The 22,493-nt window shown below is 32.0% G+C and overlaps 1 protein-coding gene, 1 long non-coding RNA gene and 1 pseudogene across 2 annotated transcripts; 1 reads left to right on the forward strand and 2 right to left on the reverse strand.

The window, feature by feature from the left end:
- Positions 1 to 629: 629 nt before the first annotated feature.
- Positions 630 to 2,402, reverse strand: LOC108841337 (kunitz trypsin inhibitor 2-like; annotated as a pseudogene).
- A 15,542-nt stretch (positions 2,403 to 17,944) lies between these two features.
- On the forward strand, positions 17,945 to 18,889 carry LOC130508773 (uncharacterized). Its single transcript, XR_008942960.1, has 2 exons — positions 17,945 to 18,144; positions 18,226 to 18,889. It is a non-coding gene; the product is annotated as an uncharacterized LOC130508773 (long non-coding RNA).
- A 1,159-nt stretch (positions 18,890 to 20,048) lies between these two features.
- LOC130508756 (kunitz trypsin inhibitor 2-like) lies at positions 20,049 to 20,881 on the reverse strand. Its single transcript, XM_057004425.1, has one exon. It carries the CDS (start codon positions 20,820 to 20,822, stop codon positions 20,175 to 20,177), a length of 648 nt encoding a protein of 215 aa, XP_056860405.1. The 5' UTR covers positions 20,823 to 20,881; the 3' UTR covers positions 20,049 to 20,174.
- Positions 20,882 to 22,493: the final 1,612 nt, after the last annotated feature.

A 22,493-nucleotide genomic window follows, 5' to 3' on the forward strand; every position in this document is an offset into this window, starting at 1 on the left:
ACTTTAAAAAACTATTTTTGTAATGAGAATTTTCCTTTTTCTTTATCTATTTTAAATCCTTAAAAAAATTGTATCATATTTTGACACATGTCACAATCTTAAAAATTTATTGACGCATGTCGCAATTAAAAAAAAATTAAAATTACTATGAAATAATTTTAACAATATATAATATAAAAATGGTAATTTTGTAAATTTTCTTTTCTAAAAATAATAATTCATAAACTGAACTTTAAAAGATTATTTTTGTAGTGAAATTTTTTTTTTGTTTAATCTCTTTTAAATATTTTAAAAAAGAATTGTATCATATTTTGACACATGTAACAATCTTTTAAAAAAGTTTGACACATGTCACAATCATGTTAATTAGTAACTTTGAAGAACCAAACTTTATATAATAAGATAGAGAGATCCAAAGCGGTAGTAGATCCTCAAATCAACAACGATAATTTAAATTTTATAATTAAATTTGTCATAACTCAAAATTAAAGTTGTGTTGTGTGTCTCTCTAAAGCATTATAAAATATAATTTCATTTTATATATTCATGAGGAAAGTAAAGAAACATACTCAACTTCTTTCTTTTCGCCATGGACGAGTCCTTAGCTTAAAACTAAATAATCTTGACTTTTAAAATGGGAACATCCTTAGACCTGACTTCTCAACACGAGAAGCAGATGTAATAGATTCATTATATTTGTTGAATTTGACGAATGTGGTCTTAGCATCATCATTGGTGAGAACTAGTTGTGGTGCCATAAAAATCCCCGTGACGTTTCCAACGGTCCGTCTAAGCTGGTCAACTTATATGTATTTTCTCCTTCTCTGGCTTTCTCTATCTTAAACCGGCTATTTTGGCTCCCCGCTATACCACCGATGATAATGGCAGGCTCCTTAGAAGCCAATGAGGAGTCACTGACTGCCCATAACGTGGAAAATTCGTTGCAGAGCCCATAGAAGGTGGAATTGAACTCGATGGTTACGTCAGTAGATGTCTTAAAGATGGAGTCTGGGACTGGGTCAGCAAATGCGAAGCTAACTGGTAGGCCCGGTAGGAACGGAAAGAGTGCTTGGTTGATGCCAAGTGGACATAGGGGTAATCTAATGGCAGCTGGAACAAGACCACCACCATTGAGGCTCCCAGTCTTGATCGGCCGGATGAAGTATTGCTGACCTGTCTCTAGAGAATTCCCGGCAGTTTCTTTCACCGGTTCTTGTCCGTGGGTGCAGGCAACTGTCGCCAAGAGGAGAATGATGAGAAAAGCACTACAAGAAAAAACGTCTTTCTTAGCGGTTGAATAACGCTATCTAACGGTACGATAGCGGTTTTACGAACGCTTTATCATCGCCCGTCATAATAGGTCAAACACATTAGATAACGGTGCTTCCACATATAGTCATGCTTACAAATGGTATATGGCAGCAAACTTTATACTACAAACGTAATGGGCCTTATTATAACTGATTTGTATAAATAGTCTGAACCAGATCTCACAGTCCCAATTTGCATAACCGATTATATCAAACAATTTTAATAATTTAAACTTATTTTTCTTTTGTTACAATTTAAAATCAAATAAATACACCAAACTATGATTTCTTCAACATATATTTATATACTATCTATAATATTAAAAGAGAAACATTTTGAAAAATCTACCATACAAAATTATTTGGCCTATCAATTTATTATTTTTTAGTTCTACAGGTACATTATTTCATTACACTGCTTCTATCGTATTAATTCAAAATACAACAAACTATATATATATATACATGCGTACAAATGTAATGGATCTTAGAGTACCTCAATGGGGGTTCTAATTCTTGGTATCTAAAAGTATATATATATATATATATATATATATTATATATGTATGTAATTGTGGGGTTCTAAACTTTATAGAAAACCGAACCCAAAATATCTGATTTAGGTTAGATTGGGTTTCCTGTAAAACTTATAACCCTGCAATTATAATACACACACATATATATATATATATATATATATATATATATTTTAGATACCAAGAATTAGAACCCTCCTCCACTCCTTATAATGCTATTGTTTCTTCATCAGCTGTACCAATCAAGATTTTGGGGATGCTCTTATTATCACTGATTTGTATAAATCGTCTGAACCAAATCTCCAATCCCAATTTGCATAACCGATTACATGATACAATTTTTTTATAAATTAAATTTCTTAGTTTTTTGTTACATTTTAAAATCAAATAAATACACCAAACTATGATTTGTTGAACATATATTTATATACTATTAACTAATTAAATTTTACACATATATAGATGTTTTGAATATATCATTTTGAAAAGAATATTTTAACCTAACAATTAGTGAACATAAAATTATTCCTAACATATTTATACCTAACACCTTCATTCGTCATCACAATTTCTGCCAACTAAGATTTTGACTAAAAATTAATAAGTAAAAATAATAAGGATTATAAATTTTTAAATTTTAAATATATATTAAAATAAACTTATAATAAATTATTAATAATTAAATTAAATACTGAAAACCTATCAAAATATTTTAATTTTTTCCATCACCTTTCTCTTTATTTTTTAAATGTCATATTATATTATTTTAAAATAAAGAATCATAAATCAAATATTTTGTTCATTTTCATGTGTTAATTAAAAACATATAAGAAATATGATCAATTTTCAAAATATCATCAGATTATCTTAGTTTTACATGGGTCAACCAAGGTAATGGGTTAATAGTGGAAATTTAGATTTTATCGAGTTTTATCGGAGTTTTAAATTGTGGTGGTTTAGTTAAATACGAACCAGATTATGTACATGTTACCGGGTTTAATGGTTTAAACCGTAGATATGAGTAAGGTATTAAAAAAATAGTCAACACAATTATAAATGTATTAGGCTACAAAATTTTAAAACGAATACTTTTATAATTACCAAATTTTTGTTTCTCATAAATAACAATTCTAAAAGGAAATAAGCTATTTAACCTTAGATCTAGATCGGATATGAAAATAATGCTCAACATGATTATAAATGTATTGAACTATAAATTTTTAACACATAATTTTATAGTTACCAAAATTTTGTTTCTTATAAATATGTATTTTTTAAAATGAAAATGAACTGCGCTTGGTCAAAATCTACTAAACCAATTTATTTAGATTTTACATCTCTCTTTCCCTCTGCAGAAGTTAATTTTGGAAGTACATAGTGAACCATAAGCCAAAACACTGTTAGTTTCTATTTAAGGATACTACCGCAAGAATCGGGAAGAAAAAGTAAACCGCAAATTCTTGAGGAAAACGAGCAATTTGAGTTTTATGATAAATGTTATTTAAATACTTCATACAAAAGAAAAATGAATTGTTACATCATATAGATTGAATACATTCTGTCAAATAATAAATTATTACTAATAAAATTTTATTTATTTTCAGAAAAGAAATATTTTATACATTTTATGGAATATAGAAGCACCATATCATAGTTGTTAAAGTTTAAAGGATTTCACATTTATGTCTAGGGCTCGAATCCCATATCAGCCTCAGGCATTAGTAAGTAAAGCTGGATGGGTATTTCGGGATTCTTCAGGTTATTATCATGGAGCAGGACAAGCGATTGGTACGATGGCACAAAATGCGTTGGAAAGTGAGTTACAAGAAATTATAATGGCAATGCAACATGCATGGTGTAAAGGTTTAAAGAAAGGAATTATTGATCAGAGTGATAGTAAAAAGAATGCAACATGGTATATAAGGATTTATGTCAACCAGGATTTATTGATCAATTTATTTAGATCTTATTGATCAGAAGATTCAGTTAGACATAAATCCTTATAAGGTAGATAGTATTGTCGGTTAGCATATATGTAATATTTCTCAGAATTATAATATCATAATAAATCAGTGTTGAAAATAATAATTAATTTTGTAAAATGGTATATATCAAATAAACTCAAAACATTAATTTATAAGGAACAAGAAAAAAAATCCAAAACCTAAAATTAAAAGCACCATTCCACTGAGAAGCAGAATATTTTAAATCAAAAAACACTTTTACAATAGATGTGTCATTTTTGTGTTAAACTTTTAAGAAAGAAAACACTAATCTTAAGCCTGAACAGCTTAACAATGAAACAGTCTTAGGCTTAACATTCCATTATCTTGACTATTAGAATGGGAACATCCTTAGACCTGACTTCTCAAGCTTTTACAATTTTTGGCCGCGTTTGCCGTAATAGGAAGTATTAGACACAAAGTGTCACACATCGGTAGTTGGAAGAGATCCTAAACAATATATAAGATAGGTGGACCACTCCTCTTATCACCAATTGGTTTTAAGTGTGAAGCCTATTTAGCTTAACAAGAAGAACCGTTGGTGCATGTTGCTTGGCTTGAAGCTTCACCTCATAGTTGAGTAGTTTTTCATGGATTTCGGTGAGAGAAGGAGTGGTATCACGGCTCTCAATCTGATCCACAACTTGCTTGTACTCGTCTGGTAGGCCTGCGAGAACATAGTCAATCTGATCTTCGAGATCATCAATTGCTTTGTCAAGCAAGGCTAACTGATCAAACCTCGTCGTGAATCCCTGAAGATAGGCGTCAATAGACATGGTGCCCTTAGTCCATGCCTTGATTTGTTGACGCACTTGTTGGACGTGAGCACGGCTAGGCTTCACGTAAGTTGCAGATAGCGTCTCCCATATATGCGCAGAAGTCGTAGTCGTAGAGAGTATAGGTTGGATCTGGACGGTAATGGCGCCAAGTAAGGAGCTGTATATGAGTTTTCCTGTCTCTTCCACAGGGTATACTCAGGGTTCGTCGAGATCACACCATCGTTCGTGATCGTAGGGGTAGGGATGATGTTGTTTGAAAGAAAGAGCCGCGGCTTAAAAAAAAAATTTATGTTAGGTATCGGAGCTTTGATACCATATAGATTAGGGAATGAATTGATTTTATTAGAATGAGAGATTACAATATATATAGTGTACAAAAGAGTTCAAGTCTTAAGTATTTACTAATATATCCTTCTATATACTTAGTCTCTACACACTCCACGTTCTTCTCTGCGAAGATTGTCTATCCGGTTACTAACAGTTCCATCCATGAAGGTGATGATAGTCGACTGGTTTTTTGGAGGTTCACCGTGTCTCCTACCTTTCTTTCTTGCCATAAGTGTGAATGAGAGATTGAAACACATATCGAAACAAGAGAGTTGTTGTCTTATCCTGAATGTCGACTTGAAACAGAGCTAAAACCTTATCCAAGCGATGTTAAATTAAACTTCGATTAGTTATGCTTATCAAAAAATGATTTGGAATCTTGGATGTTGTTTAGTTTTATTTTTGTAAATATAATCAAATTCATTTCTAGATTCCTTCATTTCGTAAATATTTTATCTTCTGTTCCACATTAAAATTTGTCTTACCAAAGATTAATTTTGGTAACCGACAATACTATCTACCTTATAAGGATTTATGTCAACCAGGATGGAAATCGAGTGGCAGACAGACTGACTAAACAAGGATTTCGACAAAATCATTTGTATCAATTTCATTACTATATTCCCTGGTTTATTACTCATGATTTACATCAAGACTTTGTAACTTCGCATTCAAGTTAATAAATAGCAGTGTTATAATTTCTTGAAGATTATATAAGATCCAGATTTCAACTCCCAAAGAAAATTATTTATTAAATAATTATGTAGGCCATGTAAGAAAAACTTACAAGGGATATTCAACATGGTTCAAATAAATCTGGTTAGACATGAATCTTCATAGATTGATTCAGAAGATTCAGTTAGACATAAATCCTTATAAGGTAGATAGTATTGTCGGTTAGCATATATGTAATATTTCTCAGAATTATAATATCATAATAAATCAGTGTTGAAAATAATAATTAATTTTGTAAAATGGTATATATCAAATAAACTCAAAACATTAATTTATAAGGAACAAGAAAAAAAATCCAAAACCTAAAATTAAAAGCACCATTCCACTGAGAAGCAGAATATTTTAAATCAAAAAACACTTTTACAATAGATGTGTCATTTTTGTGTTAAACTTTTAAGAAAGAAAACACTAATCTTAAGCCTGAACAGCTTAACAATGAAACAGTCTTAGGCTTAACATTCCATTATCTTGACTATTAGAATGGGAACATCCTTAGACCTGACTTCTCAAGCTTTTACAATTTTTGGCCGCGTTTGCCGTAATAGGAAGTATTAGACACAAAGTGTCACACATCGGTAGTTGGAAGAGATCCTAAACAATATATAAGATAGGTGGACCACTCCTCTTATCACCAATTGGTTTTAAGTGTGAAGCCTATTTAGCTTAACAAGAAGAACCGTTGGTGCATGTTGCTTGGCTTGAAGCTTCACCTCATAGTTGAGTAGTTTTTCATGGATTTCGGTGAGAGAAGGAGTGGTATCACGGCTCTCAATCTGATCCACAACTTGCTTGTACTCGTCTGGTAGGCCTGCGAGAACATAGTCAATCTGATCTTCGAGATCATCAATTGCTTTGTCAAGCAAGGCTAACTGATCAAACCTCGTCGTGAATCCCTGAAGATAGGCGTCAATAGACATGGTGCCCTTAGTCCATGCCTTGATTTGTTGACGCACTTGTTGGACGTGAGCACGGCTAGGCTTCACGTAAGTTGCAGATAGCGTCTCCCATATATGCGCAGAAGTCGTAGTCGTAGAGAGTATAGGTTGGATCTGGACGGTAATGGCGCCAAGTAAGGAGCTGTATATGAGTTTTCCTGTCTCTTCCACAGGGTATACTCAGGGTTCGTCGAGATCACACCATCGTTCGTGATCGTAGGGGTAGGGATGATGTTGTTTGAAAGAAAGAGCCGCGGCTTAAAAAAAAAATTTATGTTAGGTATCGGAGCTTTGATACCATATAGATTAGGGAATGAATTGATTTTATTAGAATGAGAGATTACAATATATATAGTGTACAAAAGAGTTCAAGTCTTAAGTATTTACTAATATATCCTTCTATATACTTAGTCTCTACACACTCCACGTTCTTCTCTGCGAAGATTGTCTATCCGGTTACTAACAGTTCCATCCATGAAGGTGATGATAGTCGACTGGTTTTTTGGAGGTTCACCGTGTCTCCTACCTTTCTTTCTTGCCATAAGTGTGAATGAGAGATTGAAACACATATCGAAACAAGAGAGTTGTTGTCTTATCCTGAATGTCGACTTGAAACAGAGCTAAAACCTTATCCAAGCGATGTTAAATTAAACTTCGATTAGTTATGCTTATCAAAAAATGATTTGGAATCTTGGATGTTGTTTAGTTTTATTTTTGTAAATATAATCAAATTCATTTCTAGATTCCTTCATTTCGTAAATATTTTATCTTCTGTTCCACATTAAAATTTGTCTTACCAAAGATTAATTTTGGTAACCGACAATACTATCTACCTTATAAGGATTTATGTCAACCAGGATGGAAATCGAGTGGCAGACAGACTGACTAAACAAGGATTTCGACAAAATCATTTGTATCAATTTCATTACTATATTCCCTGGTTTATTACTCATGATTTACATCAAGACTTTGTAACTTCGCATTCAAGTTAATAAATAGCAGTGTTATAATTTCTTGAAGATTATATAAGATCCAGATTTCAACTCCCAAAGAAAATTATTTATTAAATAATTATGTAGGCCATGTAAGAAAAACTTACAAGGGATATTCAACATGGTTCAAATAAATCTGGTTAGACATGAATCTTCATAGATTGATTCAGAAGATTCAGTTAGACATAAATCCTTATAAGGTAGATAGTATTGTCGGTTAGCATATATGTAATATTTCTCAGAATTATAATATCATAATAAATCAGTGTTGAAAATAATAATTAATTTTGTAAAATGGTATATATCAAATAAACTCAAAACATTAATTTATAAGGAACAAGAAAAAAAATCCAAAACCTAAAATTAAAAGCACCATTCCACTGAGAAGCAGAATATTTTAAATCAAAAAACACTTTTACAATAGATGTGTCATTTTTGTGTTAAACTTTTAAGAAAGAAAACACTAATCTTAAGCCTGAACAGCTTAACAATGAAACAGTCTTAGGCTTAACATTCCATTATCTTGACTATTAGAATGGGAACATCCTTAGACCTGACTTCTCAAGCTTTTACAATTTTTGGCCGCGTTTGCCGTAATAGGAAGTATTAGACACAAAGTGTCACACATCGGTAGTTGGAAGAGATCCTAAACAATATATAAGATAGGTGGACCACTCCTCTTATCACCAATTGGTTTTAAGTGTGAAGCCTATTTAGCTTAACAAGAAGAACCGTTGGTGCATGTTGCTTGGCTTGAAGCTTCACCTCATAGTTGAGTAGTTTTTCATGGATTTCGGTGAGAGAAGGAGTGGTATCACGGCTCTCAATCTGATCCACAACTTGCTTGTACTCGTCTGGTAGGCCTGCGAGAACATAGTCAATCTGATCTTCGAGATCATCAATTGCTTTGTCAAGCAAGGCTAACTGATCAAACCTCGTCGTGAATCCCTGAAGATAGGCGTCAATAGACATGGTGCCCTTAGTCCATGCCTTGATTTGTTGACGCACTTGTTGGACGTGAGCACGGCTAGGCTTCACGTAAGTTGCAGATAGCGTCTCCCATATATGCGCAGAAGTCGTAGTCGTAGAGAGTATAGGTTGGATCTGGACGGTAATGGCGCCAAGTAAGGAGCTGTATATGAGTTTTCCTGTCTCTTCCACAGGGTATACTCAGGGTTCGTCGAGATCACACCATCGTTCGTGATCGTAGGGGTAGGGATGATGTTGTTTGAAAGAAAGAGCCGCGGCTTAAAAAAAAAATTTATGTTAGGTATCGGAGCTTTGATACCATATAGATTAGGGAATGAATTGATTTTATTAGAATGAGAGATTACAATATATATAGTGTACAAAAGAGTTCAAGTCTTAAGTATTTACTAATATATCCTTCTATATACTTAGTCTCTACACACTCCACGTTCTTCTCTGCGAAGATTGTCTATCCGGTTACTAACAGTTCCATCCATGAAGGTGATGATAGTCGACTGGTTTTTTGGAGGTTCACCGTGTCTCCTACCTTTCTTTCTTGCCATAAGTGTGAATGAGAGATTGAAACACATATCGAAACAAGAGAGTTGTTGTCTTATCCTGAATGTCGACTTGAAACAGAGCTAAAACCTTATCCAAGCGATGTTAAATTAAACTTCGATTAGTTATGCTTATCAAAAAATGATTTGGAATCTTGGATGTTGTTTAGTTTTATTTTTGTAAATATAATCAAATTCATTTCTAGATTCCTTCATTTCGTAAATATTTTATCTTCTGTTCCACATTAAAATTTGTCTTACCAAAGATTAATTTTGGTAACCGACAATACTATCTACCTTATAAGGATTTATGTCAACCAGGATGGAAATCGAGTGGCAGACAGACTGACTAAACAAGGATTTCGACAAAATCATTTGTATCAATTTCATTACTATATTCCCTGGTTTATTACTCATGATTTACATCAAGACTTTGTAACTTCGCATTCAAGTTAATAAATAGCAGTGTTATAATTTCTTGAAGATTATATAAGATCCAGATTTCAACTCCCAAAGAAAATTATTTATTAAATAATTATGTAGGCCATGTAAGAAAAACTTACAAGGGATATTCAACATGGTTCAAATAAATCTGGTTAGACATGAATCTTCATAGATTGATTCAGAAGATTCAGTTAGACATAAATCCTTATAAGGTAGATAGTATTGTCGGTTAGCATATATGTAATATTTCTCAGAATTATAATATCATAATAAATCAGTGTTGAAAATAATAATTAATTTTGTAAAATGGTATATATCAAATAAACTCAAAACATTAATTTATAAGGAACAAGAAAAAAAATCCAAAACCTAAAATTAAAAGCACCATTCCACTGAGAAGCAGAATATTTTAAATCAAAAAACACTTTTACAATAGATGTGTCATTTTTGTGTTAAACTTTTAAGAAAGAAAACACTAATCTTAAGCCTGAACAGCTTAACAATGAAACAGTCTTAGGCTTAACATTCCATTATCTTGACTATTAGAATGGGAACATCCTTAGACCTGACTTCTCAAGCTTTTACAATTTTTGGCCGCGTTTGCCGTAATAGGAAGTATTAGACACAAAGTGTCACACATCGGTAGTTGGAAGAGATCCTAAACAATATATAAGATAGGTGGACCACTCCTCTTATCACCAATTGGTTTTAAGTGTGAAGCCTATTTAGCTTAACAAGAAGAACCGTTGGTGCATGTTGCTTGGCTTGAAGCTTCACCTCATAGTTGAGTAGTTTTTCATGGATTTCGGTGAGAGAAGGAGTGGTATCACGGCTCTCAATCTGATCCACAACTTGCTTGTACTCGTCTGGTAGGCCTGCGAGAACATAGTCAATCTGATCTTCGAGATCATCAATTGCTTTGTCAAGCAAGGCTAACTGATCAAACCTCGTCGTGAATCCCTGAAGATAGGCGTCAATAGACATGGTGCCCTTAGTCCATGCCTTGATTTGTTGACGCACTTGTTGGACGTGAGCACGGCTAGGCTTCACGTAAGTTGCAGATAGCGTCTCCCATATATGCGCAGAAGTCGTAGTCGTAGAGAGTATAGGTTGGATCTGGACGGTAATGGCGCCAAGTAAGGAGCTGTATATGAGTTTTCCTGTCTCTTCCACAGGGTATACTCAGGGTTCGTCGAGATCACACCATCGTTCGTGATCGTAGGGGTAGGGATGATGTTGTTTGAAAGAAAGAGCCGCGGCTTAAAAAAAAAATTTATGTTAGGTATCGGAGCTTTGATACCATATAGATTAGGGAATGAATTGATTTTATTAGAATGAGAGATTACAATATATATAGTGTACAAAAGAGTTCAAGTCTTAAGTATTTACTAATATATCCTTCTATATACTTAGTCTCTACACACTCCACGTTCTTCTCTGCGAAGATTGTCTATCCGGTTACTAACAGTTCCATCCATGAAGGTGATGATAGTCGACTGGTTTTTTGGAGGTTCACCGTGTCTCCTACCTTTCTTTCTTGCCATAAGTGTGAATGAGAGATTGAAACACATATCGAAACAAGAGAGTTGTTGTCTTATCCTGAATGTCGACTTGAAACAGAGCTAAAACCTTATCCAAGCGATGTTAAATTAAACTTCGATTAGTTATGCTTATCAAAAAATGATTTGGAATCTTGGATGTTGTTTAGTTTTATTTTTGTAAATATAATCAAATTCATTTCTAGATTCCTTCATTTCGTAAATATTTTATCTTCTGTTCCACATTAAAATTTGTCTTACCAAAGATTAATTTTGGTAACCGACAATACTATCTACCTTATAAGGATTTATGTCAACCAGGATGGAAATCGAGTGGCAGACAGACTGACTAAACAAGGATTTCGACAAAATCATTTGTATCAATTTCATTACTATATTCCCTGGTTTATTACTCATGATTTACATCAAGACTTTGTAACTTCGCATTCAAGTTAATAAATAGCAGTGTTATAATTTCTTGAAGATTATATAAGATCCAGATTTCAACTCCCAAAGAAAATTATTTATTAAATAATTATGTAGGCCATGTAAGAAAAACTTACAAGGGATATTCAACATGGTTCAAATAAATCTGGTTAGACATGAATCTTCATAGATTGATTCAGAAGATTCAGTTAGACATAAATCCTTATAAGGTAGATAGTATTGTCGGTTAGCATATATGTAATATTTCTCAGAATTATAATATCATAATAAATCAGTGTTGAAAATAATAATTAATTTTGTAAAATGGTATATATCAAATAAACTCAAAACATTAATTTATAAGGAACAAGAAAAAAAATCCAAAACCTAAAATTAAAAGCACCATTCCACTGAGAAGCAGAATATTTTAAATCAAAAAACACTTTTACAATAGATGTGTCATTTTTGTGTTAAACTTTTAAGAAAGAAAACACTAATCTTAAGCCTGAACAGCTTAACAATGAAACAGTCTTAGGCTTAACATTCCATTATCTTGACTATTAGAATGGGAACATCCTTAGACCTGACTTCTCAAGCTTTTACAATTTTTGGCCGCGTTTGCCGTAATAGGAAGTATTAGACACAAAGTGTCACACATCGGTAGTTGGAAGAGATCCTAAACAATATATAAGATAGGTGGACCACTCCTCTTATCACCAATTGGTTTTAAGTGTGAAGCCTATTTAGCTTAACAAGAAGAACCGTTGGTGCATGTTGCTTGGCTTGAAGCTTCACCTCATAGTTGAGTAGTTTTTCATGGATTTCGGTGAGAGAAGGAGTGGTATCACGGCTCTCAATCTGATCCACAACTTGCTTGTACTCGTCTGGTAGGCCTGCGAGAACATAGTCAATCTGATCTTCGAGATCATCAATTGCTTTGTCAAGCAAGGCTAACTGATCAAACCTCGTCGTGAATCCCTGAAGATAGGCGTCAATAGACATGGTGCCCTTAGTCCATGCCTTGATTTGTTGACGCACTTGTTGGACGTGAGCACGGCTAGGCTTCACGTAAGTTGCAGATAGCGTCTCCCATATATGCGCAGAAGTCGTAGTCGTAGAGAGTATAGGTTGGATCTGGACGGTAATGGCGCCAAGTAAGGAGCTGTATATGAGTTTTCCTGTCTCTTCCACAGGGTATACTCAGGGTTCGTCGAGATCACACCATCGTTCGTGATCGTAGGGGTAGGGATGATGTTGTTTGAAAGAAAGAGCCGCGGCTTAAAAAAAAAATTTATGTTAGGTATCGGAGCTTTGATACCATATAGATTAGGGAATGAATTGATTTTATTAGAATGAGAGATTACAATATATATAGTGTACAAAAGAGTTCAAGTCTTAAGTATTTACTAATATATCCTTCTATATACTTAGTCTCTACACACTCCACGTTCTTCTCTGCGAAGATTGTCTATCCGGTTACTAACAGTTCCATCCATGAAGGTGATGATAGTCGACTGGTTTTTTGGAGGTTCACCGTGTCTCCTACCTTTCTTTCTTGCCATAAGTGTGAATGAGAGATTGAAACACATATCGAAACAAGAGAGTTGTTGTCTTATCCTGAATGTCGACTTGAAACAGAGCTAAAACCTTATCCAAGCGATGTTAAATTAAACTTCGATTAGTTATGCTTATCAAAAAATGATTTGGAATCTTGGATGTTGTTTAGTTTTATTTTTGTAAATATAATCAAATTCATTTCTAGATTCCTTCATTTCGTAAATATTTTATCTTCTGTTCCACATTAAAATTTGTCTTACCAAAGATTAATTTTGGTGTCACTGAGATAGATGGATATGATGTGTTTGAACTTTGAGTTAAATCCAGAGATCTCAACCGTCGAGACAGAGATTTGGCTAAAGCAATTTTGGTATCTACCAATAAAGCAGTTTTTAACACAATTCGTTATTTATTTCTATCGACTAGTTTAACGTAAACTTTTGAATTTAGTATTTTTCACAGTTTTTGTATTTTTTCTTCTGTAACTGAAATTGTTGTATTTTTTCTTCACAAGACCCGATATTATTGTGGAATAGATCAACAAAACAACAACCATTATTTAGGGAAATTTGCTAAAAGAGAAAAAAAAAACAAGGGTGGTGTCCCAATGGTATAAATGGTTTTTTGTCCATTTTTTTCTCCTTTTTATCCTTTGTATTTCTGAAAACTATTTAAATAAATACTTTAGTCAATCAAAAAAATTACTAAAAGTATCAATAATTAATAAAACCCTTGTATGAACAAGCTGGTAATTTTATTTTTTTCAAAAAGTTGACAAATATTTTTTTTTAAAAACTTTCTACTAAAAGTAGAATGTGTCTTCTACTAAAATTGGTGTAGTAGAATGTGATTTCTAAATTTAACATCTTCTTCTACTTATTTTAGAACGAGTATTCTACTATTTACAAAACTTCTAAAAAAGTATAATGCGCATTCTACTTATTGTAAACGTATCTACTTTTCTTCGAAATGCATCTTCTACTTTTTTGAAGTAATCTAAAATAAGTAGAAAGTATTTTCTACAATTTACTCTTATGTCTAAAAAAAGTAGAAAGTGTATTCTGGATTTTACTCTTTCTTCTAAAGATTTAGAATACGATTTTTATGGATAAGAATACCTAAATTTTTAGCAAAAATTAATGAAATTAGGTAAGGAAATATTCTAAAAATTTCCTAAAAATATGGTAACTTCCTAAAACGTGATATGCACGATTTTACTTGTGAATTTTTTTTTTTAAAAACGATTCTCCTCTTGTTCTTCATCATCTCCATAGTTTTCTTTTGATTTTTTCACAAATTCTTGTTCTCTATGATGCATTTATGCAATTTAAGAAGTTTTGGGCCAGAAGCGAAGTTATCAAAAGTTCAGGGACTAATATTGTAATAACTGAAGAAATCTCCATTGATGGAGATCACGAGCTTCTCTTCGCCGGATCTGTTGACAATGGCGAGGCCTGCTCCGGTGAAGACGAGAATGGCATAGAAGCTTCGTGGTGCTTCACGGTGGCTTGGAGAATGAGTGCGATGGAGAACTCGCGGCTGAGCTTCGACGATTGGAGCTCTCGGACCCGACGGAGAAGCTTGGCTGCGACAGTGAGCATGACGACCACGAGCTGAGAGAAAATACGCGCCGGAGAGGCTCAGATTGATGACGCCGGAGAGGCTCAGACAAAGAAGATGAAAATGTTTCTTATATTTTTTTGCACAATAATTAATTAATTTCGTTTTAATTAATTATTAAATTAGTCAAGTTAATTTTGGGTTTATGAAAAAATTTATACCATTAGAACAACTTTGTGATGATATTATACCAAGGGGACACCACCCTAATTTAAATCCCCTTACTATTATTTGAGGAGACCACTTAATAATTAACCTTTTGCTCATATGTTTATTACATGTGTGTCATTTTCTATATGGCAACTCCACATTTCAACTCACACCATTTTTTAAAAACCCATCATTGCCTAGAATATTTACCTCTTATGCCATTATAATGGACAAATGTTATATTAAAAAGAGAATGAATGTTATTAATATTTACGTGATGTGCTTTTCTAAATGTCCAATGCTTTACGTTCATGTGCACTCACATCGCTACACCATAAACTACATATTATATGCCTCTTTTATATTTTATGTTTATACAGAAGTTATAATGTTCGCAGGTGATATATTATATACTACTAACATAATGTATACTTTTTTTATATTTTGGTGATGTATTCTTTCTGAACTGAAGTTATAATGCTCATACTAACATAAAATATTTTTTTTTTTTGTTAAAAGAACATAGCTACACCATAATATAAACATAAATATATTTATATTTATTTACATCGCTACAGCATAAATAAATTTATATATTTATTTTTAATACAATGCTCATAATAAATTTATATGTTTATTTTTATTACAATGTTCATACTTATAATACAACCATAATCACATCCCAAAAAATGCCAATATTAAATATGAAATCTCGTAAATCATGAATATAAAATCTCCCAATTTGGTATGAGAGTCAAGGAATAATTATGGTTGTATCATGAATATAAAATCTCGCAAATCATGATTGATTTAGGAGTCAGTGCCTAATCAGATCACAATCTTTCCGTATTAACTCAATCACCACCTAATTGTTAGGCTTAATTGACATGATTAGCGATATTTCTTACACCTTTTCATATTATGGTTAGGTAATTGTCAAGTCAAATTTGAGGCATATTCTTAGTTTTTAGTTACCATAATTATAAAATCTCTTTGTGACATTTGTTATAAAAGCAAAGTCAGGTGAGTAACGAACTACCACCCGTGCTTTTTCATTTCGTTCAGTCCCAACACAAATGGCCATCTTTAGTTCCGTGCCTTCGAAAAAATGTCCTCGATGGATCGCTTAACCCTCATATTCTGATTGGTGATTCTAATATTTTTTTGATATATAGTTTTAGTATCAGCGTATTGATATATAGTTTTTTTAACTAATCCATTTTGGTTAATATAGATGTCGTCGGACATGTTGTGCAAGTGGGTCGCATTCAGATGTTTTCAGTTAATGAAAAAAAGATCTCAAAGATTTCACTGCTGATATGTGATGCAGAGTAAGTTCTGTTTAAAAATCATATAGAAAGTATTATGATTAAGGTTGTTATTTTAGAAAAATACTTTTGATACACTTGCTCTATTACAGATTATTAATTTTTGAATTTTCAATGGTCTCTCAGTGATGTCTGAAGATTTGGATATAATGCTCATAGTTATAATATTCATAGTTAAGTTATAGTTATAATATAATGCTCACAGGTTATCATCTAGATTAGTATAATACTCATAGTTATAATATAGGAAATTAGATTTTAAACTATATAAAAGTTATTTTGAATTTAACATAGACAATTGCATTTTAAACTATATAAAATGAATGAATATGTATCACTCATCTGGTCATGTCCAGCATTAAAAAAATATGTTTACATAAAATAAACATATCAGTCTCAACTCCAATCTATAATACATAACTAGGTAATTTATAAAAAAATATTTTATTTAATTGTAAATATGTAGAAGTATAATTTAGTTGTACATATAAATTTAAAAATAAAAAAATTATATGTATTTGGGTTTCTGGCGAATTTTAAATTAATGGACATTTTATAAAGTGAATAATGAATATATAAGTTATTTATGAGAAAAATATATTCAGATATAAATCAGATTTTCTTAATAGTAATTAATACTTAATTTGTCATAAGTTTTTGTGACTAAAATAGGAAAAAATCATTGAATGTTTGGATAAAGAATTTCAATTTAAGATATCAAATCAATTTACACCTATTATTCTTCACAAGTAAATCTTTGTAATTAGGAAAAAGCAAAAAATTAGGTAATCAATATAAATGTTGAATCTTTGGAGTTGAAATACTGGAAATCATTCAAATATTTAAATACTATTTACGTTGACAATAACTCGAATTATAACGATGCATAAGTATATTGATGTTATTGTATTTGAATACCATTTAAGTTGACATGGTATAACAACGATTTAAATATTTCAATATAATATGTTAACCAAGTATCAATATAAATATTTGGGCACAAACATTTTTTTACTCAAAATAATAGATGCATAGTCAATATCCAATCTTATGACGTTTATAACATAGATGCATGGTGCATGGTGAATAATATTTTGTGGGTTGTATTATATCATTTTCGTAAAGTTTTTCTAAATATTTGTATTTTAGATAAAATATATTAGATCATGAAAACTGATTAGATTAGTTGTCATATTTATAAGTTAACCTACGCGGATATTAACTATCATCACGTACATGAAAACTAAAGAATCAGAATTAACACGACTTTAGTCCTTGATTTATCTATACTGAAGTTACTAATATCATTTTTAATATGTAAATTTATATAATTTTTCCGGGTTAAGTTCGAAGTCAAATATCATTTTTAATATGTAAATTTATATAATTGTTGATAGGATATTTGCCGATTACAATCTATCAGTTCAAATTCTCTGAGACTTGAGTCACTCGAGTCAGCTTCTAATCTTTATAGATATTAGGATTGAGCTTATTTAACCAAATCTATATATCTTAAGTGATGAAAATAGAGTTCGAATCCAATAACCGAACCGTAGCCCTTTATCTCGTGGCCCCTCAAAACGTGTTAGTAAAAATACGCTTTTGAAACAAAAGATAAATTGAAAGAGTCATTATTGCGTTTACATTTTTAATATCTATAGATTAAAATTTATAAACTTTTTTTAATATATTCACTCCGCGCAGGGCGCAGATTATCACCTAGTCTATCTTATTAAAATAGAAGTACAAATAAAAAATACCTCTAAAACTTACAACTTATTTACAAAGTAATGCCAAAAGTATTAAATAATCTTAACTTTAATTAATTTTTGTCCTTTCCAAATTTAAATCATTTCCTAACGCAATTATAACTAATAAAAAGTTTTTGGCAACAAAAATGAAGTCGTATATTCACTCCGAATCTCTCCTAGCATTTCAGTTACTATACATTTATTATACATAATTAATTTAGTAAAGAGATGAATGTAACTAATAAAAGTTCTGTGCTTCGGCCGCTAGGTTTGTCGGCAGGTCGTTGGAGCTCTGTCCCTTCTCTGCTGGTGGCCCTTTGATTCCGATCTGCTCGTGCGTTCTCCGATTGCTTCTGGTGGTGATTTTGTCGAAGTTGAAGGTTATGCTCTTCCTTGATTTCATTAGAAACGGAATAGATTCTGTTGTTTTTAAGTTCTATTGTGGTCCGGGTTTGGTGTCTCCGGCTTGTTTTCAAGGAAGAGGAGCTTCGGCTCTTTTCTGCTCTATGCCGTGGGTGTCTGAAGGTTAAATGGTTGTCACTTCTGTACTCTGGGATGTTTTAATCGCTTCATTCCTCGTGGTTCCTGGTTTGTTTCCGGAGCAAAATTGAGGTGCAGTCTGCGGTTCTTCCCAAATAAAATTTGGCTTTCTAGGCGCTTTTATTCTATCCACCTTCTTCGATGGTCTCTATTACCAAAGTGTCTTGTGGGTATGATGTTGATCTTGCTTTCTAAACTCTCTAGTCACTTGTAATTTGTTCTCTTTTTGGCTTCAGAGAATCTCTAGATTCTGCTGACCCTTGTCTCTAGATGAAATATAGTTTCATGCTGGCTTTAGTCTCCGGGAGTATTTGTTACTCGTCGGCTTTGTATCCCAAACAATGTATCCTTCTTTGTTCATCAATGAAAGCAGTAGTGTTAAAAATAAGTAATTAATGGACACCACAAAAAAAATACTATAATATTTTTATCCTCACCTTTTCGACAAAACAGTTGTCCATGATATATTAATACCAACCCTTTGCTGAAGACATATGATTATAGTTTTTAATTGCCGACGACAAAATTTTAATAATATTCAAGTTTAAAACAGAATTTTAAAATAATATACAATATTTTCTAAGTATCATACAATTCCACAAATTTAGCTATACTACTTAAAATCAGAGCCGTACACACAATATAGAAATTAAGGCATTTGTCCAGGCCCCATGATATTGTAAAAAAATTGAGCCCCCATTTCTTATAAGTTTCATTGGTATACTAATAGAAAATGTGTCTTTGGTGTTATTTTCTAAATTTATAATTTCATTTCCATAAGATTAACACAAAAATATCAGCAATCTCTAATCATTTATAAACTGTTGTTCAACTATAACTTGAATTTCCATTCTATTTAACATCTTGGATCTATCTAAAATTGTGTACTTGATTCTTTTTTTTATTTGCCTTAGGCCTCTTTGAGGCTAGGCACAACACTGCTTAAAATATATGTATTTTGAATATTCCTAAAATACATTTTAACCTTTTCGGTTACTATTAATTCATTTCAACAATAAAATCTATATATGCTAGGATTTAAATATTTGTGAATTACTTATACAACAATATGGAATATTTATAACTTAATATTGTTTACATATCTAAATCTCACATTATATATATATATATATATATATATATATATATATATATATATATATCATAAATTCATAAAATATATATTTAACCATTTTTGTTACTATTTACTATTTTCTGATGTATCTAAATCTCATCATATCAAATCAAAATATATTAAATATCATTATATTTGAGAAACGATTTTGTCTTAAAAGGATATTACTCAAACATATCAATGCATCAATATTTGTCTAAGGTTTATTATGTGCGCACGGATTAATATTTTTACACAATGTAAAGTATTTAATTATTATGTTTACAATTTTTTTAAAATATGCTAAATGTTCAAAATATTAACCAATTAACATTAAAATAATAAAATAAAAATAAATACCCGCACGGCCGAGCTCTAGTTTTTATAATTAAATTGGCAATAACTCAAAATCAAAGTTGTGTGTGTCTCATAACGCGTTATAAAACATAATTTCATTTTATATATTCATGAGGAAAGTAAAAAACATGCGTGCGGGTATTTTCTCAACCCCTTATTTTTGGCCATGGAGGAGTCTTAGGATTAACATTACATTATCTTGACTATTAGAATGGGAACATCCTTAGACCTGACTTCTCAACACGAGAAGCAGATGTAGTAGCTTCATTATATTTGTTGAATTTGACGAATATGGTCTTAGCATCATCATTGGTGAGAACTAGTTTTGGTGCCCCAAAAAAACCCGGGACGCTTCCAACGGTCCCGTCTAAGCTGGTCAGCTTATAAGTGTTTTCTCCTAATCCTTCTCCGGCTTTCTCTATCTTAAACCGGCTATTTTGGCTCCCCGCTATACCACCGAGGAGAATTGCTGGCTCGGAAGCCGATGAGGACTCAACTTCCCATATAAAGGAAAATTCGTTGCAGAGTGGTAGCGGCTTGCTAGCGTTGAACTCGATGGTTACATCAGTAGATGTCTTAACGATGGGTTCTGTGACGGAGTCAGCAAACTGGAAGCTAAGCGGTTGGCCCGGTAGGAACGGAAAGAGTGCTTGGTTGATGCCAAGTGGACAAGGGGGAAATTTAATGGCGGCTGGAACAAGACCACCACCATTGAGGCTCGCAGTCTTGATCGGCCGGATGAAGTATTGCTGACCTGTCTCAAGAGAATTCCCGGCAGTGTCTTTCACCGGTTCTTGTCCGTGGGTGCAGGCCACTGTCGCCAAGAGGAGAGTGATGAGAAAAGAGATCTTCATTGTGATGATGATCTTGTGTTTTTTAGGTTTGGTCTTTGAGGTGTTTTGAGTGAGTTGAGTTATGGAGAGCAAAGACGTATATATAGGAAGCCTTTGCGGTTAAAAGTAAAACAACGTGTGACAGTAGAAAGAAAAGATAAACCTCTGTTTTTGTAAATAGAACCTAAATTTATTAGCTTTCAAAATGTTTATTGGCTCTTTCCTCACGTCACATCCTGATACTTATCGTGATGGGAGAGTACTTTTTTTCACTGGTTTCAAACTTTCTAGTACAGCCATGGTTGAAAATAGTGGATTAGACTTTAAACTCTATGGTAATCGGATTAAACTTCGATTTATAGCACGAGGAACATGCAACATGTTCATAGTAACTAACATATAAAGGAAGGCCAAATAATCCAAGGGAATCATTCAAGGGAACACATTGTCGTGTATAAGCAGTGGGATACAAAAGTTGTATCAAAATATTTTCTAATCTATTCATTATATCTTTCACACACTTATATTCGAGTTTCAAGAAAAAAAATAAGATTTTGTGTTCGAGACTTTGGCTTTTCTAAAAATCATTAGTTTCTCTAGTTTTATATTAGCTTGTTTTAATCGGTAGTTGATAGCTCAAGAGTTTCAACCTTTTATTCACAATATAGTAACATAGAAAATGTCAAATCCACGGAGATCAAGGTTACACAACAAATTTATGAGAACAGAGTCAAGATAAGACAAAGAGATTGGTTTTGCTTTCCGCTAAGCAGAAAATAAATATTCAATATGAACAATTCAATAAAAGCTATAACTTACAAACAAATGTTATTAAGTATTAGAGATATCACATGAAAACAAATCATACATGTCGACGATTAATCAGAGAATCAATTAAGCACCATTCTAGAACTCCAAAAACACACCTGTATAATCTTTACACACTTGTGACTCCAATCTCTATAATTAATAACTTAGAGAACTAACTCCCACTGAATCTGATTACACATACATTAAGTTCGAGTTTTGATAGATTCACAGAAAGCAATAGCAATAACTCCCCTTAGCTAAGGACTTTCCTCAAAAGAATTCAAACACAAAAACACCAAAAGACTCTTAAAGACCACAAAAACATAATTTGACTCGATAAAAACTCAAAACATATGTTATAAACTAGTAAAAATCTCCTATACTATATTTGTGAAGTGATTTTGCCACATGTCTTTTTTACAATCAGTTTCACAAAACAAATATGACATGGCTACTAAATTGATGACATGACTTACAGAAAAATATGACTTGGATAATTTCATTTAATGATGATTTATATTTTTTGGCAACTTATTAGAATATGGTAATAATTCATATATTACATTTAATATTGATATTTCTTTTTGGTAAACTTTTTTAAAATATGATAATAGCTCATACATCATCTATAAAATAAATATGTTCATATATAACATTTCAAATTTCGAAATATTATTATTTTTGTATAACTATACAATTTATATTACTAAAAATTTCAAAAAATTCTACAACTTTCAAAAAATTTAAATATCTAATCGTAAGATTATTAGTTTCTTATATATCAACAAATTTATAAATATTGTTTAGGCTAAATTTTTTATAATTATACAATCTTATATCATTTTATTAATTTTATACAAATTGATTTAATATATATCAAAT

Source organism: Raphanus sativus, chromosome 2, assembly GCF_000801105.2.
Source record: "Raphanus sativus cultivar WK10039 chromosome 2, ASM80110v3, whole genome shotgun sequence".
Taxonomy (NCBI): domain Eukaryota; kingdom Viridiplantae; phylum Streptophyta; class Magnoliopsida; order Brassicales; family Brassicaceae; genus Raphanus; species Raphanus sativus.

What these genes read in the sequence shown, in the direction of transcription:
- LOC130508756 (XM_057004425.1), bottom strand. Translation starts at nt 20,822, where the DNA reads ATGAAGATCTCTTTTCTCATCACTCTCCTCTTGGCGACAGTGGCCTGC.